The sequence below is a fragment of the Hemicordylus capensis genome, chromosome 12 (genome assembly GCF_027244095.1).
Source record: "Hemicordylus capensis ecotype Gifberg chromosome 12, rHemCap1.1.pri, whole genome shotgun sequence".
NCBI classification, from domain to species: domain Eukaryota; kingdom Metazoa; phylum Chordata; class Lepidosauria; order Squamata; family Cordylidae; genus Hemicordylus; species Hemicordylus capensis.
Window position 1 is genome coordinate 19,284,854 of NC_069668.1, and position 27,181 is coordinate 19,312,034.

The window sequence follows — 27,181 nt, forward strand, 5'->3', positions numbered from 1 at the left end:
GCCTGAAGTTTGGAGAGCCACTGCCAGTCAGTGTAGACCATGCTGAACGAGGTGGACCAAGGGCCTGACTCCGTAGAAGGCAGGTTCTTGTGTTCTGATGGGATCCCTGAAATGGCTCTATGGGGGACTTTCCCCCTTAGGCCTGCTTGCACATCTACCAAGAAAGCAAACGTTGCAAAGGCCCTTTCGGCCGGCCCCCAGCGTGCTCTCTTCCCACGGAAACCCAAGTCTGTAGCTCTGCTGCTCCCGGAACGTGCCCACTGCTCAGAGAGACAATATCGGGACGATATCGGCCCGTCCCCCTCACTCCTGCTCACTGCCCCGGAGCCCCGAGAAGCGCCTTGGCTTTTCCCGCACGGAGGGCCTCTCCGATGAGGGCTGCAGTTTGCCAGCCAAAGCAGACGCCCGAGAGTGCCAGGTAAGTCAACAGGGGCTGTGACAGCCAGGCGGAAGGGAGTGGCACCCTGTCGGCAGGACTGCCTAGGGGTTGCGGTAGCGATGCCGCTTCGAGTCCTGTTTCCGCTCACAATTTGCCTCCTGCTTTGGGATCGAACCAACCTCCTCTCCTGAGATGAGAGGGCATGCACATACCTCTTGCCTGTGGGCTCCCCAGAGGCATCTGGAGGGCCACTATGAGAAACAGGAAGCTGGACTCGATGGGCCCTGAACAACCTCCACCAGGAGCATTCTTACCCCCTAAGGGGAATCTCCTACAGTGCTGACAGATCTACTAGTCTCCCATCCAAATGCAAAGCAGGGCAGACTCTGCTTAGCAAAGGGGACTATTCATGCTTGCTACCACAAGAGCAGCTCTTCTCCCATAGGGAGGAGGTTTTCCTTTAATCTAGCCGATACTTTCCCTGGAATAGAAGCGAAGAAGAGGCATTCATATTCGCTCTCTTGTTTCTCTCAACACCCATGCTGTGTGTTGATCTGAAGTGATGGCGGCTGTTAGACGTGTGTGCATCTAGTAGCACAGCTCCCCCGCCCCGCTTTTGAAAGAAATCCAGAGACCACATGTACCGTTAGCCTTTTTCTTGCCTTCCTATAGGAGCTGCACTTAACCTGGGGCGTTTCCTTCCCACCACGGTCAGTTTCTCGCAAACGGGTTCCTTCGGCTTCCTGGTCGATCTGTCGGGAAGCATTTGGTCCAAGTGGTGGTTTCCGTGAAAGGTCAGCGCAAGACGCACCTTGAGGCCCGGTCTCTGGGCACAGTCCGTCTGATCTTGGACTGATTCGGCCTTGTCTTAATGTGCTCGAAAGGTCATCGCAAACCCCTTTCAGGAAATTGGCTTGCTGGCTGTATGCAGGGAACCTTTCATTCTTTGTTGGTGCTGGGAAGGGAAGCGAGAGCACAGAAGGAGAGCGCCGGGGCTCTTAAATGGAGAGACGTAAGGCCTAATTGGGCTGGGAGAGACTCCCGCCTGCAGCCTGGGAGAAGCCGCTGCCAGTCTGTGTAGACAATACAGAGCTGGATGGACCAAGGGTCTGACTCAGTGTAGGGCAGCTTTCTATGTTCCTAAGTACCCTACATGAAGCCTGTCATTTGGCCCTGCAAAGGAGACCTTTTGAAGGAGACCTTTTCCTTTTAGACTGATAATTAGGGTGGAATTGCAGGTTACAGGGAAATGGTTGCCACAAAATCCTGGCAGAATCAGAGGGTTACTTGCAGCAGAGACGTAGTGGAGTTCAGCACAAGTCCTACCATTGAAAGATGGCCCTTCCCTGAAGAATCACGGTCACGTGAAGTGGGAGTCAGAGCCTTGGTCCATCTAGCTCAGTCTTGTCTACACTGACTGGCAGCAGCTCTCCGAGGTTTCAGGCAGGAGTCTTTCCCAGACCTCCTGGGAGATGCTGCCGGGGACGGAACCTGGGACCTCCTGCATGCAAAGCAGATGCTCTTCCGTTGAGCGACGGCCCCATCCTGTCAAATCGACGCCCTTCCTCCAGCATGGCTTGACTTGCTTGAGTTGTCGGTCATGTGGGTCAGCTGCAGCTGTTACCTCAAATGCAGCGAGGAGGGGCAGAGTTGAGGATGCCGGGCCAAAGCCGCGCAGGACAACCCACCACGCCCTCAAGGGACCTCCTGTGCCCACTCCCACACCTCACTTCTGTCAAACTGATCCGAGGGTTTTTCCGCTTTCAGGTGAAACAGATCATGGAAGAGGCTGTCACCAGGAAGTTTGTGCATGAGGACAGCAGCCACATTATTGCCTTATGCGGTAAGAGACGACCTTCCTTCTCCAAGCACTGGCCCACCGGCCTACCGGCCTGGCTTTCCCTGGACAGTTCAGCGTTTTCCAGAGGTGCCAGGGGTGAAGATGCCCAGTCCCTGGGCTCTCCAGTGGGAAGGGTCTCACCTAGCGGGGAGAAGAAACCCTCTGCATTCTGGAGAGCTGTTTCTGGTCCGAGGAGGCAGGTTTGGTTGACCTAGCCCAGCGTCATGATAGGGTTGCCAACTCGGGCTGAGATATTCCTCGCGGTTATTTCCCTAGTGCAGGAGGGCCTCGATATCCGCAGATCTACATAGACGCGGTCGGGTAAAAGACACCCGACCTTGGCATACATGAGAAAAGAAACACGTCGGCCTCGTGTCTCCACGGGTTGGGGGTGGCCAGAAATGAACGCAGAGGTCATTTCTGGCCACCATTTTGGCGTTTCGGAGCCTCAAAATGGCTCCATTACCAAAACAGAGAGAGAGAGAGTCGGTGATTACTGGCTGATTTGTGGGTGATTGGGAGGCATTCTTGGGGGGAGCAGCTGGTAGGAAGCTTCCCCCTGCATTTCCCCCCAAAATGTGGCTGAAGGGGGGGACTCCATGTGTGATCACTGCAAGATCTTCCCCTCAGGGGATAATGGGGCTGCTCTGGGAAGAGCATCTACAGGTTCCAAGTTCCCTCCCTGGAGCATCTCCAAGAGAGGGCTGGGAGAGAGACTCCTGCCTGCAACCTGGGAGAAGCTGCTGCCAGTCTGGGTAGACCATGCTGAGCTAGATTGACCAAGGGTCTGACTCAGTATATAGCAGCTTCTTGTGTTCCTTCCTGTCAGAGGGGACACTGATGAGCATGACAAGTTCCAGTTTGAGAGAGAAAAAATGGTCTCTCCTAATCCCCTGCTGAGCCCACCCTGTCTCTTGTACGTACAACAGTCCTGCAGAGTAGGCATCTGTATTGTAGCTCTGTATTATTGCTTTTAAAAAAAAAACCACGGTTCTAGGATTGTTATCCCTGTTCATGACCTTTTGCTTCCTTGAATTAAGGCACACAATGTCCCCGGTTTGGCTCTTTCATGGCAAACAGAGTCAACATGTCCTCTTAGTCAGTTATTAGTCATATCTTGCCCAAAATTGCTCTTTGGCAGATATCAAATGAGCCAGGCCTCTGCTGAGTGTAAAGATAGGAACAGTGTGGGCAGGAAGGAAAGACCCAGAGGCGTGTATTGGAAGCCTTCGTTTTAGCACCACGGAGAGCTCTGGGAGGCAGGGCTTCTTTCAGGGGCTTCCAAGACTAGCAAATATTCTCTAGTCATTAAGTCTATCCCTATATAAACTAACCAAGAGTCTTGTGGCAACATCAGGATGAACTGATTTGTGGCAGCAAAAGCTTTTGTGGATTGCAGCCGACCTAGGAACAGAGGAAGATGCTGGCTACTGAGTCAGACCCTTGGTCCATCTAGCTCGCTGTGGTCTGCTCAGACTGGCAGGAAGGAAGGAAGGAAGTGCAAATTGTCCCCTGTGCTAAGCAGGGTTCACCTTGGTTTGCATTTGGATGGGTAACTGCATGCGGGCGCTGCAAGATTTTATTTATTTATTTATTTATTTATTTATTTATTGGATTTATATACCGCCCTTCCAAAATGGCTCAGGATATTCCTATTTCAAGATATTCCTCTTAGGGGATGGGGCCATTGCTCAGTGGAAGAGCATCTGCTTTATATGCAGAAAGTCTCAGGTTTAATCCATGGCAGCATCTCCAGGTAGGGCTGAGAGAGGCTCTTGCCTGAATCTTTGGAGAGCTGCTGCCAGTCAGTGCAGACAGTACTGAGCTAGATGGACTAATACTCAGACTCAGTAGAAGGCAGTGTTCATCAGAAGCTCAGTGGAAGAGCATCTGCTATCTTGGAGATGCTGCCAGGGAGGGAGCTTGGGACGTTCTGCGCGCAAGCAGGCAGGGGCTCTTCCCAGAGCGGCCCCATTATTGCCTAAGGGGAATATCTTCCAGCGCTCACACGTGTGGTCTCCCATCCAAATGCAAACCATGGTGTGCCCTGCTTAGCCAAGGGGACAAGTCATGCTGGCTACCCCAAGACCGGCTCTCCTCTGGAAAATGCTGCTTGTTGTCCAGCTGTGTGAGCCTGAAATGATAAAGAGCTTTGGATCATTTCCTGTGCATCTGGGAAGCCCTCCAAGGCGGAAGCATCCACGGCCTGATCCAACTGCCTTGGAGGAAATATCAGGCCAGGAGGAGCTTGATGATGATCCAGACGTACCTGGGACTAGCGGAGCAGGGAGGAAAGGGAGAGGAGACAGCCAGGCCCCCACTCCACAAGGACTGGGGAGACCCGAGTTCAAATCCCCATTCAGCCATGAAACTCTCTGGGTGACTCTGGGCCAGTCGCTTCTCTCTCAGCCTAACCTACCTCACAGGGTTGTTGTGAGGGTACACATAACCATGCCTGGGGCTTCTTGGAGGAAGAGCGGGATAGAAATGTATAAATGGATAACAAACGCACCCCCCCCCCCCACTGGAGACCAGCGTCTAGCCAAGATCCTGCCTGGGCTTTTGCAGTGGCACAAGAAGCCGAGGAAGCCTCCCATCATCAACGCGTGGGCTTGAAGCCACAGGGCTATGAGCCGAAGGGGAGAAGTCAGATTAGCTTTGCTCTGTGAATCCTTACGGAAGGGCTAGCGGAAGAGGTCTTCTCGCAGTGCGGCGCCAAGGCTGACGAGGGGCGGGTTGCAGGGCCAGAACCCCAGGCTTGGTTCAGACAAAATCGGGCTTCTGGCTGCTGGGATGGACTTGCATGAATCTAGGGCCTGCCCTCATCTGCTTTCCGGCATCATGGTGAAGTGTCCTGGTGAGGCCGGGCCCCCCGGTCGTGGCCCCCATTCTCTGCGCCTGGATACCCCTTCGGATGCCGCTGTGTCGTGACACAGGAAGCTGCCCTGTACTGAGTCTGACCCTTGGTCCATCTAGCGGAGGATTGTCTGCACTGACTGGCAGCGGCTTCTCCCAAGGTTGCAGGCAGGAGTCTCTCTCCCAGCACTACCTGGAGATGCGGCCAAGCCCAGTGAGGCAGGAAACGGAGGCACCACTGTCAGGAAAAGCGACTGCATCACCCTGCCAAGCCGTGAGATCTTCTTGGGTTCGTTTGAGCAGTAATGGTGGCTTCTGAGCCAGCTGAAGAGGCGTGATCGGTGGCTTGTGCGGGGCCTCCCACATCTTTCTTCAATGAGCATTGACGGCTGGTGGCAACTAGGCTAGGCACACCTGGTGCGAGAAGCCCCTTGTGCTGTCCTGGGATCCCCGGAGGAGCCTGCAGGACCTTGGAGAGCTCTGAGGGGGGCAGGATGATCCAGTTTAATTCCTGCTCAAATATCAATCCATTTAAAATGTATAAAAATAAGTGTCCTCCTGAGCGAAGAGGCACCCTTTTAAAGTGGAGGTTCTCTTTCTTGAGCAGGGGGAGAGCAGCTGGCCCTCTCCGTCCCAGCACAACATCCCTCCAGTGGCTGTTGCTGGTGTCTCTCTTATTTTTCTTTCTAGATTGTGAGCCCTTTGGGGACAGGGAGCCATCTTTATATGTTTGTGTAAACTGCTTTGGGAACTTTGGTTGAAAAGTGGTATATAGTTAGTTGTTTATTTACGATCTTAGATCAAACATCAATAGACAAAGAATACACGCAGTAAAGAAAGAAAACAAAAATGGAAACAAAATCTAAAATGTTATCAAGTACATAAAATCAGGAACCTTTGACAGTAACCGATTGCTGTGCTCTAGCTTCTCTTAGTTTGGTCAATGTGTAACAGAATTAAGCAACCGCCAGGGATATTGTTGGGTCCCTGTCTTCTAATAAACGTATAAGAATCGTCTCCACTGAGTGGCTTTTGAGATCTTTCAGGTACTGAGATAAAAATAAATCTCTTTCATCAGTATAAAGTGGACAATGTAACAATGAATGCACCAATGTTTCAGGTGGTATATAATTATTCGCCCTGTTTGTAAAAATAAGGGTTTAGATCAGGGGTCCCTATCCTGTGGTACTCCAGATGTTGCTGAACTGCAACTCCCACCATCGCCGGTCATAATAAAGTGTAGTTGTGGGTGATGGGAGTTGTAGTCCAGCAACATTTAGAATGCCGCAGGTATGGGACTTCTGCTTTGGAGCTCATCAGATGCTCTGGCAGTACCTGTGCAGTGTTCCCTGTAACAGGGAACCCCAGATACTGTTGACTACAACTCCCGTAATCCCCAGGCAAAAGCTGTTGCAGCTGGGGATTCTGGGAGTTGCAGTCGACAACATCTGGGAATCTCTGTTACGCTGATGCTCAATTGGACCAAGAGGCACCTTTCAAATGGGAGACTCTTACCCATGGCAGTTGCTCCCGCACGACACAGCTGCCCTCCCAGTGCCTCCTGCTGGCATCTCCCTTGGGTTTCGTTTTGAACCGGGATCCCCATGGAAGCTGCCTTCTGCTGAGTCAGACCCTTGGTCTATCATCTAGCTCAGGATGGTCTACCCAGACTGGCAGCGGCTTCTCCAAGGTGGCAGGCAGGAGTCTCTCTTGGAGATGCCGCCAGGGAGGGAACTTGGGACCTTCTGCTTGCAAGCAGGCAGGGGGCTCTTCCCAGAGCGGCCTCATCGCCTAAGTGGGGGATATCTTGCAGTGCTCACACATGCAGCTTAGCAAAGGGGACAATTCCTGTTCGCAAACACAAGAGCAGCTCTGGCCCCACTTTGGCCCCCAGCTTTGTTCTCTGTCCGAGCAGCGGCGATAGACTTTGCTGCCACTCAGATCTCTGCTGCAGTTTTGATCCAGATCCATCTTGGGCCGTTCCACCACTTATTTCTCCCTAAAGATCTGTGATCTGGGGAATGTCATTCCAGACAGCCGCTGGGTCGTTCTTGAAAGCCAAGCCGGGGTCTCCAAGCTTCCCACCCCGGGGTGGTTTTCCTCATCTCTTCAGCTCCTAATTAGTTCCACAAGTGATCAGCATAGGAAGCTGCCATACACCGAGTCAGAGCCTTGGTCCATCTAGCTCAGGATTGTCTACACAGACGGGCAGTGGCTTCTCCAAGGTTGCAGGCAGGTGTCTCTCCTTGCCCTCTCTTGGAGATGCTGCCGGGGAAGGAACTTGGGACCTTCTGCTTGCAAGCAGGCAGGTGTTCTTCCCAGAGTGGCCCCCTCCCCTGAGGGGAATATCTTGCAGTGCTCACATATGTAGTCTCTCCCGTCCAAATGCAAACCAGGATGGATCCTGCTTAGCAAAGGAGACAATTCATACGTGACCAGAAACAGCGTGTGTATACATATAAATTAAAAAATAACGGATAATACGCCGGGAAAGAATTGTCTCTCTTCCACCACTCCTCCTGGGGATCTATCCCCTGGGTGAAATTTTAATTTGCCGAAGCCAATTTTGGGCTAAGCCCTCCACTAAACAGAGTGCGGGCTTTTCAGTTTGCCCACCACTGGGCTTCTGCCTTTGAAAATTAATCGGTTTAATTACTGGTAATAGGCTTTTGCACTCGAGCCGAAAATAAATCTTAAAAAAAAAAAAATACAGCTAGACTGATCTTTGCAAGCGCGGCTTGAGAGACCTGAATGCCAGCAAATCGGAGTGATTAATGTGGCAATTTAAGGTCAGCGTGGTATCGATGACAGGGCGCTGACGGAAAGGACCAGTCCAAATATATAAATACAGGGGTTTCCTGACCTGGCTCCCCAGATGTTGCTGGACTTCAACGCTCTTGATCCTTAGCCCCAATGGCCTGCAGGCTGACCATCCATCAGGTAAAGCTGTGCGGAAACCGCAAGGGTCCCCAACCTGTGGCACTGAACTACAACTCCCATCATCCACAGCTTCATTGTATTGTGGCTGAGGATGTTGGGAGTCGCGGTTCAGCAACATCTGGAGTACCACAGGATAGGAACCCCCGATACAGACGCTTATTTTTATGAATACGATGAATATTTGTAGACTGCTTTTCAACAAACGTTCACAAAGTGGTTCACATAGATCTAAATAGATAAGTAAATTGGCCCCCTGACTCCAAAGGGCTCCCAATCTGAAAAAGAAACATAAGAGAGACCCCAGCAACAGCCACTGGAGGGATGCTGTGCTGGGAACGGAGAGGGCCAGTTGCTCTCCCCTTGCTCAAGAAAGAGAACCACCACTTTTAAAGGGTACCTCTTTGCACAGTTAGGAGGGGACTTATTTTTATATGTTTTAAATGGATTGATATTTGAACAGGAATTAAACTGGATCATCCTGCCCCCCATGGAGCTCTCCAAGGTCCTGCAGGCTCCTCCAGGGATTCCAGGACTGCACAAACTGCTTCTCATGGGAGCATAGGCAGCTGCCATATACTGAGTCAGACCCTTGGTCCATCCAGCTCAGTACTGTCTACACAGACTGGGAGCGGCTTCTCCGAGTTTGCAGGCAGGAGTCTCTCTCAGCCCTATCTGGAGATGCTGCCAGGGAGGGAACTTGGTGCCTAGATGCTCTTCCCAGAGCGGCCCCATCACCCCCTAAAGGGAATCTCTTCCAGTGCTCACACTTCTAGTCTCCCATTCATATGCTACCAGGGCAGACCCTGCTTAGCTAAGGGGACAAGCCATGCTGGCTACCCCAAGACCAGCTCTCATCTTCAGGTGTGTCTCATCTTCATCCAGGTGTGTCCAGCCTAGTTGCCACCAGTCGTCGGTGCTCATGGAAGAAAGCCCTTTGTGCCCCCCACAAAAGCCCTTGATCACACCTCTTCAGCTGGCTCAAAGGCCCCCATTACCGCTCTCCATAAAACCCAAGGTGGCAACCAGTAGCTTTTCCTTACAGCGACGCCTCTGTCTCCTGCCTCGCTGGGCTTGGCTGCGTCCTCTGGGAGCACATCTGGAAATCCATTTTGACGGGTTGCCATAGTAGCCGCGCTTGGCTTTCCTGATGTGCTCAATGCCTCTGGCCACCTGAGGACAAGCGTGGATGGCCGTGTTCCTCTGCGCCAGACCTGATTATTGGCTAATTGTTCCTTGTGTGTCAACAAGCTGTTTTTCGTGCCAGTTAATGACCGATCACGATGCTCGATGCTCGGGGTAATGAGACAATTGGAGGAGGCGTCCTCCTGTTCCGCCTCTTCCCGCTGGTATTAAATTTCTTAAGGGGGCGGAGGGTGGCGGCGGCTGAAACTGTTAAAAACAGGATTATGGGCTGCGTCTCCAGGAGGCCCAGGAGGGAGAAAGACAGATGTGTGAGTCGGCAGCTGGCCACTGCCTCTCTTGGGCCCTGTGTACAAAGTGCTCCTGCATGCAGAGTCCATCCAAATTGTACGGCCAGCTGGCATCTGGTCCATGCCTGGACTGGCATCTTTTCTGTGGGCCAAGCGGGATTTTGGGGCAAGCAGAGAAACCGCGCAGGGCACCAAAGCCGTAAGAACCTAGGAGGCTGCCTTCTGCCGAGTCAGGCCCTTGGTTCATCTAGCTTAGTAATGTCTTCCCAGACTGGCAGTGGCTTCTCCCAGGTGGCAGGCAGGAGTCTCTCTCAGCCTTCTCTTGGAGATGCCACCAAGGAGGGAACTAGGAACCTTCTGCTCTTCCCACCATCTCCAGCCAAAAGGGGGAACTAGGAAAGGTCACTAGGCTAGTGGGTTTAACAGCCTCCTAAAACGGCTGCTGGGTTTTAGAGAAAAGGAGCCGACGCTGTTTGTCTCGTTGTGGGAAGAGCTTGCTTGGTTTTCTGCACCATAAAATCATGCCAGTCTCCAGAGTCACGCCACCCGGCGCTTGTCTCTGAGAGAAGACAACTTGGGCCACAAATCAGCTTGCGGGGAAGACAGCGGTGCAAGCAGAATGGAACTGTGAATGATAGGCCTTTCTCGAGGCTGCAGCCTATTCTGTGCAAAAGGGAAACGTAGCCTGACTCGGACCTTTATGGCCCCTTACTTTGCCCAACAGCTTTGAGCCGGGTTTCTCCAACTTGGGTCCGCCGATGTTGTTGGACTACAACTCCCATTGGCCTCTGCAGCAGGGGATGATGGGAGCTGCGGCCCAACCTCACCTGTGGACCCAGGTAGGATGTTTTTCGCATTTAGCACATTGCAGCATCCTGCGTTTCTGATCACCTCCACAAGGCTGAGTCTCTCTCAGCCCTCTCTTGGAGATGCTGCCAGGGAGAGAACTTGGAACGTTCTGCATGCAAGCATAGAGACGCTCTTCCCAGAGCGGCCCCATTGTCCCCTGTGGAGAAGATCTTGCCGTGCTCACACATGGAGTCTCCCATCCAAATGCAAACCAGAGCAGACCTTGCTTAGCCAAGGGGCAACTCAGGCCTGCTGCCACAAGGCCAGCTCTCCTCCTGGTCGGGTGGAAAAGGCGGGCCAGGTGAGACCCACAGATCAGGTGGGGCACCCAGAGCTGACCCCCAAACGGGTGAGGTGAATCTGCATTGTGACTTGCGGGAAGAGTGTCCCAGTTGGCTTGAAGGGCGCAGGGTCACCTGAGAGGCTCGGTTCTTGCTCCTCGGAGCACTCCTGAGGTGGGGAGCTCAGGCTGGCCACCAGAAATCCGGTGCCTTGCGAGAGGTTCGCCTTTCATCCGGCCGCTCGCCCGTGCGAGCGGCAAACGCAAGGCCACACTGACGCCTGACAAATGACCGACTGGCGTTGCAAAATGTTTTCGTGGTGCCTGTTGACTGAGAGAGCAGGTGTTCCCCGGGCGCCCTCCCGGCGGCACCCAGGGCTTTCATTGGGGAGTGGGCCTCACGGAGGGTGTGTGTGGGGAGTGATGTCACCCAGGCTGCTGGCTGCAACGCTGATGAACCATTAAAACCCCTCGTCTGCCGTGCCTGTTGCAAAGTTTCTTTCATTAATATTTGATGGGCCACTTTTAAAATTAAAGAGAGAGAGAGAGAGAGAGAAGCTTCAGCAGCCGCGGTGGCAAGTGGTTCCCTAGCAACAGCGGCATCCCTTTTGCTCCGTCTCGGAGCTTTGATTTCGGGTTTGGAGCAGCTGTTTGTGGCATGCTTCCTGTTGACTGGCGAAAACCCGTCCGCCGTTGCATGCAGACGTTGCGTGGCCTGGGGCAGGCAGGTTTAAAATCTGCTTTTGCCTGTGGATCAAATGGATCCTTGATCTATTGGAATAAAGAAAATTCAAGTTGCATAGCTGTCATCTAGCATGTCTGGATTTTGATCATTTGTGGAATTATTTATAATGGGTCTTCTCTCTTTTTGTGGTGTTTTGATTGTGTATCCATTTCTGGGGAAATACATGATTCAAAAAAACCAAAACAAAACAAAACCCTTTTCTTTTCCAGTGAATCATCTCCCTTCCTTCCTCCCCCCCCCACCTTCCCTTTTAAGCTGCAAAAAGCCTGTTTTCTTCCCCAGAGATTCCTAGCAGTAATTGACACAGCTAAACCCTTCTGGTTAGATCACTCCGGAAAAGATGCAATCTATTTTGTTTTATAATCTTCCTTCTGGGTAGGAGTGGAGCAGCGTCCTTGTGGGGCTTGTTCTCTGCCCCGTCCTTTACCTTCTGCAGTTTTTAATGTAATCATCCCTCAACTGGGATAGATGGAGAGGGGAGAATCTGTGGGCGTTAAATGCCAGGATTGCTCTGCGGTTCAGCTTGATGGTTAGCTGCAGAATCTGAGACACACGGGCAGCTTCTGAAATGGCAAGGGATTCGATGGCGAGGCGAGAACAAAAATTTGAACTACAATTCCCATCCTCACCAGCCACAGCTGAGGAGAGAAGAGCTGGTCTGGTGGTAGCAAGCATGACTTGCCCCCTTAGCTAAGCAGGGTCCACCCTGGTTTGCATTTGAGTGGGAGACTTGATGTGTGAGCACTGTCAAAGATTCCTCTCAGGGGATGGAGCCGCTCTGGGAAGAGCAGAAGGCTCCAAGTTCCCTCCCTGGCAGCATCTCCAAGACAGGGCTGAGAGAGATTCCTGCCTGCAGCCTTGGAGAAGCCGCTGCCAGTCTGTGAAGACAGTACTGAGCTAGATAGACCAATGGTCTGACTCAGTATAGGGCAGCTTCCTATGTTCCTATGATGCTGGGAGTTGTAGTTTAGCAGCATATGGAAGAACCCAGATTGGGAGCCATTGGGTTAGACTGTTGGACTTGGACTGGAGAGACCCGAGTTCAAATGCCCACTCAGCCCTGAAACTCACTAGGTGATTCTGCGCCAGTCTCTTTTCTCTCAGCCTAACAAACCTCACAGGGCTGTTGTGAGGATAAGCATAACCATGTACGTCACTCTGGGCTCCTTGGCGGAAGAGCAGAGTATAAATGTAAAAATAAACCAAACTCCTTCATTGACAACGCAGAGTCGTTAGCGTTTCTGAGCGACAGAAATGAGGGACACTTCTGAGTTTCTCCGGATACCAAATTTCTAGACCGATCTTGGAATTCTAGAAGGCCTGGCTTTGTTCCCAAAGCGGGAATGGGAGCACCAGGCATTCTCCAGTGCCTGCCTGGGGTGTTTTGCTTTGTTTGATTGCTAGCTTTTATACTTCCCAGATGGACTGGGCTGCCATGGAAATCCTGTGTGTTGCAGAGGATTCTGGGAGATGAGGGCATGAGTCCTCCCAACTTGATGATCTGGGACTACAACTCCCGACGTCATCGGCCCCAATAGGCTGAAGGATGATGAGACTTGTAGTCCCAACAACACCTGAGGGCCCAAGTTGAAGAACCCTGGTTCTAGGGTATGCGCTAGGTGCAGGGCCCAGATGAAACCAGTGGGTCTCGCCCCTGAACCAAGAGTGCGCCCCAGGACGGTTCCTCTGCATTTGTGCCAAACGGGAGCCCAGCAGCCGACTGACGCCTCGCTCTCGTCTTTGCAGGGGTGGTGGAAGCCTGTCTCCTCCATATGCTCAAGCGGAGGGCAGCTGGCTTCCTGAGGACCGACAAGATTGCTGCCCTCTTCACCAAGGTGGGCAAGACCTACGATGTGGCCAGCGACATCTGCAGGAAGGCCCAGGATCTGATGCAGCAGGCGGAAGGCAGGTGAGGCGGGCCGGCGGGCTGTGGAAGCTTGTTTTGTGAGAAGGGAGCTCATGGAGGGGACCCTCTGCACGGGCTCAGAGGCACCACTGCATATTCTTCCACATATTCCAGGGTTCCCCAACAGACTCCTGAGGACCCGAGTGTGCACGAGCACAGATTTAAACCCTGTAGGCAGAAAATTGTGGTCGGCTAAAGGAAGGGATTCTGTTCTTGCTCAGAGGCAGTGAGGGGCACTGAATTATTGCAGAACAGCTGTGGCGTAAGAACACAGAGTCAGGAAGGCCTGAGGGGTGCAATCCCCCCCCCATATTTTTGTTTTTTTCTCCCTAGGGTCTAGGACAGGCTTGCTCAGCTTTGCCCCCCCCAGCTGTTTATGGACTACAACTCCCATCATCCCCAGCCACAGTGGCGAATAGCCAGGGATGATGGGAGTTGTAGGCTAACATCTGCAGGAGGGCCGAAGTCGAGCAGCCCTGAATTATGCCGTCCTAGGCTGCTGCCTGTTGGGCTGAGCCCGCCCTGACCCTCAGTCAGCGATCTCGGTGCACCTTTTCCCTTTCCCTGCAAGGAGGCCGAAAAAGAGCCCACGTCGATTTTTCCTCTTCTTTTGCAGGTCACCTCTAAGAAACCGGGAGAATGTAGGTGGCAGGTTCAGCTATCAGACAGCACTTCCGTCTCTGTTCAGGTTATTAGATTATGCCAAGAGCAAGTTAGACAACCCTTGACAAATTAAGGTGTTCTTCTAATACTTAGGAAGCTGCCTAAACCCCTCCTCCCGGCACCAACGTCTCATCCACGCATTGAAACCCCTCAGCTCTGCCTGTCTCACTGTACTTGTGCGTGGAACAGGTAGCATTTCTGAGAATGCTACCTTGGGGGTCCTGGACTTCAAAATGCTACCTATCAGACTAAATTTGGCTTCCAGGACCTCTCAACTACATTTCCCCACATCGTTGGTGCCAGCGTGCACCATGACAGCTGTCTCCTCCCCAGCACTGCCTAAGAGCCTGTCTAGATGCTGCGTAATGTCTGCAACCTTCGCACCAGGCAGGCAAGTCACCGTGCGGTCAACACGCGGGTCACAAACTCATCTCTCTATCCCCCTAATGATTGAATCACCCACTAAAAGGAGGCCCCCACCCCCCAGAGGAGTATCCCCTGTGCGAGAGGATATGGGCTCATCATCCACGGAAGGGGTCCCTTCTAAAGGAGCATCTCCCTCTTCCTCAGACCGATGTCCTCCTTGCCCAAGACCTTCATTCTCCCTGACAGCAGAGGAGCTACCAGCCCTGGAGTGGGATGCCTCTATCACATCCCTGAAGGTCTCATCCACATGCCTCTCTGTCTCTCTGAGCTTCTCCAGATCCGCCACCTTGGTCTCAAGGGAACAGATTTGTTCCCAGAGAGCCAGGAGCTCCTTGCACCGAGCACACACCCATGACTTCTGCCCATGGGGCAAATAGTCGTACATGTGGCACTCTGTGCAATACACTGGGAAGTGCCCCTTCCCCTGCTGACCTTCTATCTTCATACTGTTTTGGTTGGCTGTTTACAGTATTTAGGGAGCTTATTGCCCGTTTATTAGATAGTTTATTAGGATAGGTCTCAGCTGTAATGGTCAACTATTTAACTGTCCAAACAGCCTTTCCCAAGAATATGAGGGAAACGAGGGATATGTACTTATGTTCTCTTCTCCACCAGGCTCCTTGTGATCGCAGGGGCTTGTTCCAGGCTCCCCCGCACACTTCCCGCTAAACTCCTGCAAAACTCCTACGTCCTGTTTGCAATCCCTGTTCGCTGTGCTCTCGGGCCTTCACCTCATATGTAGAGTAGGCTTCCAACTGTCACACGGGATGTGAGTCAAAGGAAAGGAATGTGGGGCCTCTCCCAGCCCTAGCTGACTCCACCCCTTCCAGGCAGCCACTAAGTAAACACTGGAGTTAGGCAAGAACTCCTAGCCCTGTGATATCTTAACCCTAACAAGTAACCCTAACAAGTAACACACACACACAGAGAGAGAGAGAGAGAGAGAGACAGACTAAGACCTACCCCTTAAAGAGAAACAGCCCCTGCAAAACTCCCCTCTTCCTGTTTGTTTCAAGGGGAAAGGCTAGATGTTTAGAAAGGCTTGCTCACCACCTCAGCTGTGTCTGCTCTTCCCAGAGTAGCCTTCCAACTTCCAAAAATTTTTTTTGGAAAGATGCAGAGCACAAAAGCCACATAGGGGTTGTGCATGTTGCCCAAGCTCAGCATGTCTGGATCTGTCCAGAGCCTGGCTGGGAGACCCCCTCCAAGCCCCTCTTTGGGTCTGGCATGGAAAGGGCCGGGTATAGGTATAACTTTGAAGAACGCTCTGTGTTCCAGTGCAGGACTGTAACCCCCGTCGAGAAAAAGTAGCTGATGAATGAAATTATTCAGTTAAGTCTCATTAAATGTGCATAGAACGGGAAACAATCGTTCTGCAGAGAGACGCACGTTTCCTGTTTATTGCAGCATGCCCTGCCTGGGAGAGGCTTTCTCTCTTGCCTGAGAGCCCTTTCTGAACAATGACTGCCATTTGCCGTTTTTTCCAGTTCTTACATTACATTAAAAATAATCCACTTAAAAAGCCCACAGTTGCCTGATCCCTTTTTCACGAGTGCCTTTTTAGTCTAATTATCCCTGATGTGGCAAGAATGGATAGAGAGAGAGGTTTCTCTCACACACAACTCTAGAAGCAGGGGTCATCCCAGGAAACTGGTGGCCAGGGAAATTAGGACCGACAAAAGTCAGTGCTTTTTCACACAAAGCATAATTAACCTATGGAACCCTCTGCCACAAGATGTGGTGACAGCCACCAGCTTGGATGGCTTCAAAAGGGGCCTAGACAAATTCATGGAGGTCTATCAAATAGCTACTAGGCCTGATGGCTCTAGGCTACCTCCAGCCTCAGAGGCAAAATACCAGTTGCAGGGGAGCAACAGCAGGAAGAGGGAGCATGCACATTCTTCTTGCCTGAGGGCTCCCTAGAGGCATCTGGTGGGCCACTTTGGGAAACAGGATGCTGGACTAGATGGGCCTCGTTGAGCCTGATCCAACCTGGTCCTTCTGTAAAAAGGTGTTTGATCGATTAATTACCCAAGTAAAGGTGGCAACTCTAATTGGATGTGGAATGAAAGTGAGCTCTGGCACGGAGGTCATCCAAATCCCACACTAAGAATTCTGTGATCAGTATGTATACTAAATTATTTCTACGACTACTACTGCAAATACCGTATATACTGCTTTTCTACCAAAATGCCCTCAAAGCAGTTGATATCGAAAATGAATAAGGAGAAGATGGCTCCTTGTCCCTAAAGGGCTTGCAATCTAAAAAGAAACGTCAGATAGACACCAGCAACAGCCACTGGAGGGATGCTGTGCTGGGGATGGACAGGGCCAGTTGCTCTCCTGCTGCTAAATATAAAGAGAATCACCTTTTCGAATGGTGCCTTTTTGCTCAGTTAGCAGGGGTGTAATTTCATGTCAAAATTAATGCATACTCCGTTCCGCTCTGTAAATAATAGATAGTAACATGGGGTGCTGTGTCGACAGTTGAAAACGAGGCATAAATGGGCGCCAAGCGTTTCTTCCAAGGGTCCCCTCGAGAGTTTTGTTTCCTGCGTTCTTCTCTTCCAGGAAATGCCAGCCGGCCGGCCAGGAATCCCTCAAGAGGCAAAGTTCCACCCCCGGCAAAGCACCCACCCTGACCCCACAAGCCATCAAGCATATTTGGGTGCGCACCGCTTTGATTGAAAGAGTGTTGGATAAGATCGTGCAGTACCTGGCCGACAACTGCAGGTAAGTGGCACATCCCCGCTGTTGGCAAAGCTCCCTCCGACTGGTCTGGTTTTTAACCGCGTGATCTTAGCGGTTAGAGTGTGGATTGAGTCCAGCTTGGGTGCCCCGGACACTGGCACACAGCAAAGAGCGGGGAAGGCGAACCTGGTCCACTGTGTTCTCATTGGCGTGGTCGGCTTCTGTTAGGGCTGAACCGCTTCAGCGGGTCGACCTCTGTCAGGTCGGCCTCCGTGGTGATTATGCAGCCTGGCCCTCCTTTAGAAAGCGAGAGGCATTTTCCTGGGTGGTGCGAGGACATCTCTGATGGCTTCTCTCCCGGCAGGCTTTTTGGAAAGCGCTCCGCTTGGGAACGTGGGCTCCATCTAGCGGGTTCATAAAGCCTTCCGGTATCACAGGGCAGAGTGGTGCATTCGGAAGCCAGCTTGCTGCAATTTCCACTTCGCACTTAAAAAAAAAAAAAATCCCTCTTGTTTACACAGTTGGGGTGGATAAGGAGAATCCAGTGGGGATGTTCTGGAATTAAATCTTGCTCTTTCAGAATTTCTCCTTTGCTGTCGCTTATGGCTGGACCCGTCTCCCCAAAGCAAAAAGCCTCGGCAGTGTTAGTGCTCTCTTTCCCCTAATTATATATCTTTGCTTTTGCATGGGTTTGTTCTGGGGAACATAAAGAGAGACCCCTGCCCACTAGATCCTCTGCTCCTGTTCATACTCTGTGTGTGTGTGTTTGTGTGAATGTGTGTGAGAGAGAGAGAGAGCGCGAGCGAATGCTTGCTTTTTCCCCTGTCCTGTCGCACATGGGTGCCAGGCTTCCCCCCCCGCCCCATTTATTCATGGCATGTATATACCGCCCCATATAAAATCTCTGGGCGGTTTACAAATTAAAACACCACAACAATTAAAACCGTAAATCCTATGAAACAAATTAAAATAACCATCAATGAAACTTTAGAAAATTATAAACCAAAAGCCTGATAAAATAGGTGCGTTTTCAAGGGTCCATTAAAAACAGCCAGAGATGGGGAGGCTCTAATTTCGTTTAGGAGCACGTTCCCGAGCCCTGGGGCCACCCTAGAGAAGGCCCAGTTTGGGGTCACCACCAAGTGAGCTGCTGGTAACCACAACCGGACCTCCTCCGATGATCTTAATAGGTGGTGGCATTCGTGAAGAAGAAGCCGCTCTCTTAAATACGGTTGCTGGCCATTTCGGCATTCGCTCCCTTTAAAAAGTTTACCAAGACGTCCTTAGAGCATCACTCTAAGGATGTGAGCAACACAGCCCAAAACATATTACATGGACTGTGAGAGGGAGATTATTTTGTTCTTGTTGTGGTTCTCTTCCAGCAAATATTACGAGAGAGAAGCTCTGCTTGCTGATCCAGTCTGTGGGCCCATCCTGGCATGTCTCCTGGGTAAGCCATCTTTCAATGTTCTTTTTGTGTGCTGTAGAATCGCTGTGTTTTGACAGCCCCCGTGTGGCTTGTCCAGTGATCAGCGAGTGACACTGTTGTACCAAAGAAAGAGAGGTGGGGTTGAGCAAAGCGTTGGCAGTGCGATTCAGCAGGGCGATTCCGCCTCGCCTCGTGTTTATGGCTTAGACAGCTCTAGAATCGAGACACAGAGAGCAGCTGTGTCTGCAATAAAGAGGCATGCCTTATGTGATGAGCAGCCTCTTTAAAATAAATGAAGGGTTTGTCTTTTTAATGCACAAAAATAACAATAATCAGGTTTTGAAGCAATCTTTATTCATCCATCTATTATATATTTTGAAGAATTTGCTTGTTTGTGTAAAATAAAGTCATACTTCGCGATTATCGAGACACCAGATTTTGCATGAACAATCCTGCCACAGAAATTAGCTGGATGTGCAACCTTTTACATTGGAATATGCTGGGTGAAAGGTTTAAATAACTTCTTTGGTATTGTTTTTAGAAGAAATTCTGAATATAATAATCATATTTTGTCTGATATTGTTCTTAACAAATTTTTGACACTCAATAGTCAAATAAATAATTCAAAAACAACATCACACCCCCCAAAAGCAGAAGATCTCTCTCAGATCCAAATTTACTGTGATTCAAATTTTCTGTATATGGTGATTAGTCAATAAAATGAATAAGGTTTGAAGTTGAAATCCTACAACTTTCTAGCTGTTCCTTTACTTCCTTTTTGCAAGCACATTAATAAAAAACCCTACAAATAATTATATGAATACAATGAATATTTATATACTGCTTTTCAGGATATAATATTTCAAAACAATAAAGATAGATGGATGGATAGATAGATTCCCTGTCCCTAAAGGACTCACAATCCAAAAAAGAAACAAAAGATAGGCATCAGTCATAGTCACTGGATGGATAGGGCTGGATAGGGCCAGTTGCTCCCTCCCTGACAAATAAGAGAATCACCACTTTAATAAGGTGCCTCTTTGCTCAGTTAGCAGAGGACTAACTCTATGACATATATTTAATTTCTTGAACTTTCAGTGTAATCTACACAAAGTGACTTTTCCTAGAAAACAAAGAGTCTCATCTGCACAAAAATATCTGCACAAAATCTGAGGCAGTTTACAATTCACAGTGCAAAAGAATGCATGTTTTTTCCTCCTTGGTTGTAGTTAACACGAGTCACTGCCTATAGGGCAGACACTAGTCCTCATGAGGGAGTAAACCTTTTGTCTGGACTGTACCACTTTTCCCTACCATGTACGGAAAGCAGATTCACTGCTTGTAGAAAGTTAGCATGCCAAGGAAAATGCTAGCCTAGAAATGTGTCGTTTCCTGCAAAAAGGAATCGCTTGCCAATCTCACTCTCTCTTTTTTGTCTGAAGTTGGCCCCTGTGCACTGGAGTACACCAAGCTGAAGACGGCTGATCATTTCTGGACAGACCCCTCGGCGGATGAGTTAATGCAAAGGCATCGGATTCATGGAGCTCACGGCCGGCAGGACTCTCCATCCAAGCGGCCGGCGCTAGGGGTGGGTTGTGTGACTGGACGGAGAGCTCATTTCAACAGGAAGCCTGCTCCCTTCCCAAAGTCGAGGTGCTGCGAAATTATCTCTCCCAAGTGGGGATTCTGTCCGACTTTTAAGAATTCCTCCCCAAAAGAAGCTGAAATTATCTTTGAATGTCAAGGGTTTCTCCCTCAAGCATGAATTGTCCCCTTTGCTAAGCAGGGTCCACCCTGATTTGCATTTGGATGGGAGACTGCTTGTGAGCACTCATTATTATTATTTTTATTTAACATTTATATCCTGCTCTTCCTCCAAGGAGCCCAGAGCGGTGTACTACATACTTAGGTTTCTCCTCACAACAACCTTGTGAAGTAGGTTAGGCTGAGAAAGAAATGACTGGCCCAGAGTCACCCAGCTAGTTTCATGGCTGAATGGGGATTTGAACTCAGGTCTGCCCGGTCCTAGTCCAGCACTCTAACCACTACACCACGCTGGCTCCCTTAGGGAATGGGGACACGCTGGGAAGAGCATCTACATGCGTGCACACAGAAGGTTCTAAGTTCCCTCCCTGACAGCATCCCCAAGATAGGGCTGAAGCCACTGCAAGCAGGACTTCTCGAGGCTGGGGGTCGCTGAAGTAGCCTGTATCAGATGTGCTGGTTTGTTCTTTTATTGCAGTTTCTCCCCACCCTTCTCCCCAGGGGACTCAGGATCGTGTAAAATGGCCCCATTTTTTTTATCCTCCCAGCAACTCAATAAGCTAAGGTTGATTATGCTGAGAGAGAGTAACTGGTCCAGAGTAAGCCAGGGAGTGTCATGGCTGAATGGAGATTTGCCTCTGGATGGAACAAATCTGTTTGTTGAATCTACAACAAATATTTATCTACCACTTCTCAACAAAGGTTCTCAAAGTGGTTTACCTAGAAAAATGATAGATAGATAGATAGATAAGGCTCTCTGTCCCCAAAGGGCTCCCAATCGACCTTATATTTCTTTTTAGATATGAGCAACAGCCACTGGAGGGATGCTGTGCTGGGGTTGGATAGGACCAGTTGCTCTCCCCCTGCTAAATAAAGAGAATCACCACTTTAAAAGGTGTCTCTTTTCTCAGTTCGCAGGGATTAACTGGTCTGGCACTTTAACCACTGCACCACACTGTCTGTGGAGGTCAGTGTTGGGCAACCCAGATGATCAGGGGCCTGGAGCACCTTCCTTATGGGGCAAGGCTACAACACCTGGGGCATTTGAGTCTGGAAAAGAGGTGACAATGGGGAGACATGATAGAGGTCTATAAAATGATGCATGTCGAGAGAGTGGACAGAGAGAAACTTCTCTCTCCGCACGCTAGAACCAGGGCTCATCCCATGAAACTGAAGGCCAGGAAATTTATGCCCCACAACAGGAAGTTTTTCCCCCTGTACAATGCATAATTAAACTATAGAACTCTCTGCCACAGGATGTGGTGATGGCCACTAGCTTGGGTGGCTTTAAAAAGGGCTTAGACAAATTCATGGAGGAGAGATCTATCAATGACTACTAGTTGGAGGATGCCTCTGAGTAGCAGTTGCAGGGGAGTCACAGCAGGAGATGAGAGGGCCTGCCCCCTTCAACTCCTGCCTGTGGGCTTCTCAGGGGCATCTGGTGGGCCACTGTGGGAAACAGGATGCTGGACTAGATGGGCCTGTCTTGGGCCTGATCCAGCAGGGCTCTTCTTACGCTTTACATAAGAATATCTTTACATGTTTTGTAAACCGCCTTGAGATGGTTTTAATGAAAGGTGGCATGAAATTTTTTACGGTAAATCAATCAATGTTCTTGTGTGGTTCCTGTGTGCTTTAGATCCGGAAACCGCATTCAAGCGGGAGCATGTCGGAGGACCGCTTTGCCGCCTCCGCCAGAGATTATGTGGAGTCCTTGCACCAGAATTCGAGGACGCACCTGCTTTACGGGAAGAACAACGTTCTGGTTCAGCCTGTGAGTACTTGGCTTGTGACGGACGGGCTCAGCACCCGCGGGGCAGCGCTTCCGAAAAGGTGGCCCTGGGCCCTCTTCATATGTTTGCGAGGCCACTGATGGCCAGCCCCTGAGTGTGAGAGGGAGCCTCCTGGGCGCACCCCTGTGCCGGCGCGCTGCCTGGCCAGGCCGCCTGGATGCCCGCAGAGTCAACTTCTCACAGAGATGTTGCCGGTTGCAGTTGCAGTTTCCTGCCCAGAACACAGCAGGGCTGGTCTGCTCTGGAATGTCTCCGCGGTCCCTTCCGACCTCCTCTGTCTGTGCTGCTCCATCAAGCAGAGCGAAAAGAGGCGTGATGTCTGAGCCGGGGTCTCCATGACCCAGGCTGTTCGATGTAAATGAAGCCGGTGGGTTTATTTCTCCCTTCATTGGCGTACACGATTTGGTGACTCATTCCAGTGACTCTGCACCCCCCACCCTCTGCCTATGACTCATCTCTGTCAACCATCCGGCTGATCGCTGCCTGATTTGTCTCTTAATTCCGACAGTGAAGGTCCTGATTGACTGCATTTCATATCCAGGGTTCTGGAGAAACGGTGGTATTGGCCTGGGTCCATGTGGACTCTCTAACCATTGCACCACACTACCTAACCCCTCCACTCCTAACGACTGCTCCCGGTATCCCTCCTGCAATGAACAGCACGTAACTGAACAGAGAAAATAATAATAATAATAATAATAATAATAATAATAATAATAATTATTATTATTATTATTATTATTATTATTATTATTATTATTATTAAGCAATGAGCTTGTGGAGTACACAGTTAACAATCAATGGCGAGGCACTTGGACAGGTTAGCATTAGAAGAGGCATTTTCCAAGGGGACTCACTATCCCCTCTGTTGTTTGTAATCGCCATGACCCCACGTTCACAAATACTAAACAAAACAGGCCTCGGATACCAAACATCTAAAACATCCAGTCAAATCAACCATCTGCTGTACATGGGCCATCTGAAGTTGAATGGAAAGTCCCAGTCAGAAATCGAATCACTGCTAAACACTGTCCGTATATTCAGTAGCGATACAGCAATGGAGTTTGGACTAGGCAAGTGTGCTGCATTAATAATGAACAGAGGGAAACTAACAAAAACAGAAGGAATAGAACTGCTTCCTAATACTTTGGTAACATTTTCTCCAAACAGAAAGACGACACGGAGGCCATTCCGGGCTACCTTTCGCTCCACCAGTCTGCCGATTCGTTGACTTTAAAGTGGACGCCGAATCAGCTCATGAACGGAACCCTGGGCGATTCGGAGCTCGAGAAAAGGTAATTCATGCCCAGTCTAAGGTGGAGGTGGGCAGGGAAGATGGAGTGATGCGTGCCCTTGATACAGAGATCTAGAAGGGTGGGCGGAGGGGCCTTCCATATCCTGCCACTCAGGTGGGGTCCTAGCCGGGCCCTTGGGAGTCAAGCATTCCAAGGTAGTTCAGCCAACCCTTCGGCCCAGTTCCAGAGTCTGAGAGAGGCCCCTCTGTCTTTCATGGGGCGACTCTCCACCGGAGACGAGCGTCCTCCTCCAAAAGCAGGCAGATCAGTTCTTACTAGAACGTGTTCAACTCAAGTTCACTCTTCATCAGTCTCCGAAGAGGGCACCGGCTCCAGAGGGCAAAGTGAGGCCAGGGGCTGGCTATCCCGGGATACCAGCCGTGCTTCAAGGAAGGGTCACTTCCTTGTGTGTCTCTCCTTTTCCAGCATCTACTGGGACTATGCCTTAATTGTGCCCTTCAGTCAGATCGTCTGCATCCACTGCCATCAGCAACGTAAGCATGCCAGCTGTTTTGTGTGGGGTTCCGGGCCGAGTGGGAGGGTGGCTCTGTTACCTGAGAGAAGGCCTCCTGTGCAGACCCATTGTTGGAGCGGGATGGGGTAGGGCTGGGCAGGCCCTGCTTAGCTAAGGGGACACGTCATGCTTGCTATCACAAGACCGGCTCTCAGCTGTGAACTGGGCTACACCTTGCAGACCTAGGGGAAGAGGAGGAGGAGGGCTGGCCTGGCGGTAGCGAGCAGGAAGGGCCCCCTTTGCTAAGCAGGGTATGCCTTGGTTTGCATTTGTATGGGAGACTACATGTGTGAAACCACTGGAAGAGATTCCCCCTCAGGGGGTGGAGCCGCTCTGGGAAGAGCAGAAGGTTCCAAGTTCCCCCGTCTGGCTTCTCCAAGACAGGACTGGGAGAGACTCCTGCCTGCAACCTTGGAGAAGCCGCTGCCAGTCTGGGTAGACAGTCCTGAGCTAGATGGACCAAGGGTCCAACTCGGTATATGGCAGCTTCCTATGTTCCCAAGACCAGTCACCAGATGCATCTCTTGTGTTTCAATCCTGTCCCTGGCCAGCTCCAGATGTGCTTTGCTTCCTCAAGGGGGCTCCATCCTCTGCTTTCAGACCACGGGGTCAGACATGGTCAGCTGTTAGCTGCAATCGTGTGTGTGTGTTTAGAGAGAGAATCCCCAGGTGACCGCCTCCCCATTTCCCCCACAGCAGAACGAGGGGGAACCTTGGTGCTGGTGAGCCAGGATGGGATCCAACGGCCGCCCCTCCATTTCCCCCCTGGCGGGCATCTCCTTGCTTTCCTCTCTTGCCTCGAGAATGGCCTTCTGCCTCGTGGACAGCTGGAGCCCCCATTGCGGTCCCAACAAGGAAAGGTACCTCAGCCATGCCGGGAAGTCTCGGTTGGGGGTGTGTGGGGGCCAAGATCAGCTCATTGGCCCTCAGCAGGCACATCAAGTGAGCCAGGAGGAGCTCTGCTGGGTCCGAGGGCAGGGTGTGAAGGCAACCTCCTTGCCCTGGTGCCTGGCCCCCAACGGATGGCATTTGGAGGCAGACTGCTTCTTAATATGGAAGCTCCATTTAGCGGTTGCTGCAAACACTGATGGATAGACTCCTCCTTCCTCTTGAGAGGGTAAGAAGAGCCTTTTAGGATCAGTGACCCTGCACTGTCTCTCACAGCCAACCAGATGCTTCCAGGAAGCCCCCGAGCAGGGCAGGAAGACCATAGCCCTCCCTAGCTGTTGTGGCCAATAGACCATGAATTTCTCTAAACCCCTTTTAAAGCCACAGGCAGTGCCTGTTTAACCACATAATGTGGCAGTGAGTTCCGCAAGTCAATGTATGTAAAATTATTCATATCCCGCCTTTTTGAAAAATGCACGGGATGGTTGCCGTGCTAAAGGTCAACCAGTCAGAGATTAAGAACTGGATCTGAAATGCATAAGAGGAAACAGCACTGTGTGAAAATGTTTTTTTAGTCTCTCCCAAATGTATGACCTGTCAGTCTCATTGGGTGATCCTTTGGCCCGTCCAAATTCTCTCCATCGTGATTTCTTGCAGGGCAAAGTCTTTCCCAAACTACGGAAACGCAACAGCCACAACAGGTCTGTGGATCTGGACGAAATGCCGGTTGCAATGGAGACCGCCACGGATTACGTCTTCAGGATCATTTACCCTGGCCACAGACATGACAACAGTAAGAACCTTCCAAATTCCGAATTTGGTTCTCCATACTGAATGTTTTCATCCTGACTACATAAGGAGCCTTTGAGATGGCTTACAAAGCAGAATATTTAATGTGCAATGAAATATGGTATTATTTTGCAGGGGTAAGGTGGGAGATCAGTACACTACCATAGTCGGTTAAAACTAAAATGACAGCACCCTCATATATTTGACTTCCCTCGCTTTTGAAATTAGGGAACGAAGTAAAAAGTGGGATGGAAAAGCAGAAAGCCTGGATTATTCATTTATTTTTAAAATGGGAAATGAGACATCTTTCCAAAATATTAAATGAAATCAAGATGAAAGTGTGTGTGTGTGTGTGTAAAAATACTTCCCCCCCCCCATGGAAAAAATTGACAGGTTTTCTTCCACTGATTGGATGGCTGGGCAGGCAGTCATTTCACAACTCCTAGAAGCCCTGCCTGTTGCGCAAGCATGTTCAGTTGTGAGGAACAAGCTTTAGTGCCAAAGACGCCTTTGGCTGGAAGGTAGCGTTGCTACAAATACAAATTGTCGCCCCCTTGTGGATCCCGTTGGCCTTGCGTTGAACATGTCCTTTTAAGACTTGACTGTGGACCGGGCGCCATTTTCTTTTCTTATGCTCCTCTTTCACTATTTTCTTTGAGCAGTAACTATTAACTACCACCACTTAGCTGCCAGCCGGTCGGCCTCCGTCGACGATGACGAGGATGAGGAAGATAAGCTGCACGCAATGCTATCCATGATCTGCTCTTGGAACCTCACAGATCCTAAGAGGATGAAAGGTTTTTATTCCCTCACGGCTTCCTCCTCATTTCTCCCAGTGGCATTGGAGCACGAACACTCATGCTGGGCATACAACAGTGTTGGCATTACTGCGAGATCCATGTCCTGCTTCCGCATCCTTCCGGGTCAGGGTAACGGGAAAGAGACCAGCCGCTTCTCTCCCCGACAGCCGGCCCCTCGTTATTTCTCTCTTCTTCTCTGTAGAGAGCAAAGGTGATCGGTGGTTTGGTTGGGTGCCCGGAGGCTTGACCCTGGGAGGGGGGTGGGCTGCAAATGCCCTCTTCAGGCATATGGGGGTGTAACCCGGGATGTGGTGACGGCCACTGCCTTGGATGGCTTTAAAGGGGGCCATGCATGGAGGCGAGAGAAGGTGTACACGGGATGTGCATTGGAGTAGAGACAGTGGACAGAGAAATTTTCCTCCCTCTCTCACAACACTAGGACATCCCATGAGACTGAAGGCTGGGAAATTTGGGATTGACAAAAGGAAGTACTTTTTCACACTGTGCATAATTAAACTGTAGAACTCTCTGCCACGGGATGTGGTGATGGCCACTGGCTTGGATGGCTTTAAAAAGGGGCTTGGACAAATTCATGGAGGAGTCTTGGCTATCAGTGGCTACTAGTCTGATGGCTGAAGGCCAGCTCCAGTCTCAGATGCCTCTCAATCCCAGTTGCAGGGGAGCAACAGCAGCAGGAGAGAGGGCTTGCCCTCACCCCTTGCCTGTGTGCTTCCCAGAGGCATCTGCTGGACCCAGCATGGCTTTTCTGTGTTCTTAATCTTGGCCACTGTGATGGGACTTTGGTAGGAAGTATGACCAAGGCCGTCCCTGGGATTTTTGGCACGCTAGGCAAAGTTTGACTTTGGTGCCCCCCACCCAGCCAGGAAGGGAGCTCATTCTTGAG

At 50.7% G+C, this 27,181-nt stretch overlaps 1 protein-coding gene across 4 annotated transcripts in view; it reads left to right on the plus strand.

Annotated features, from left to right (window-relative positions):
• Nucleotides 1-27,181, plus strand: part of SGSM2 (small G protein signaling modulator 2) — a 52,630-nt gene that overhangs the window by 5,599 nt on the left and 19,850 nt on the right. Inside the window, exons 2-12 of one of the 4 annotated variants that reach the window (XM_053274796.1) lie at nt 2,147-2,222; nt 13,066-13,228; nt 16,886-17,047; nt 18,388-18,455; nt 19,877-20,022; nt 21,838-21,972; nt 23,162-23,286; nt 23,713-23,780; nt 24,497-24,660; nt 25,346-25,481; nt 26,140-26,274. In XM_053274796.1, the coding sequence (XP_053130771.1) occupies nt 2,147-2,222; nt 13,066-13,228; nt 16,886-17,047; nt 18,388-18,455; nt 19,877-20,022; nt 21,838-21,972; nt 23,162-23,286; nt 23,713-23,780; nt 24,497-24,660; nt 25,346-25,481; nt 26,140-26,274 (1,378 nt within the window). The remainder of the gene's footprint in view (nt 1-2,146; nt 2,223-13,065; nt 13,229-16,885; nt 17,048-18,387; nt 18,456-19,876; nt 20,023-21,837; nt 21,973-23,161; nt 23,287-23,712; nt 23,781-24,496; nt 24,661-25,345; nt 25,482-26,139; nt 26,275-27,181) is intronic. The other 3 variants (XM_053274797.1, XM_053274798.1, XM_053274799.1) reach the window with 3 other exon arrangements.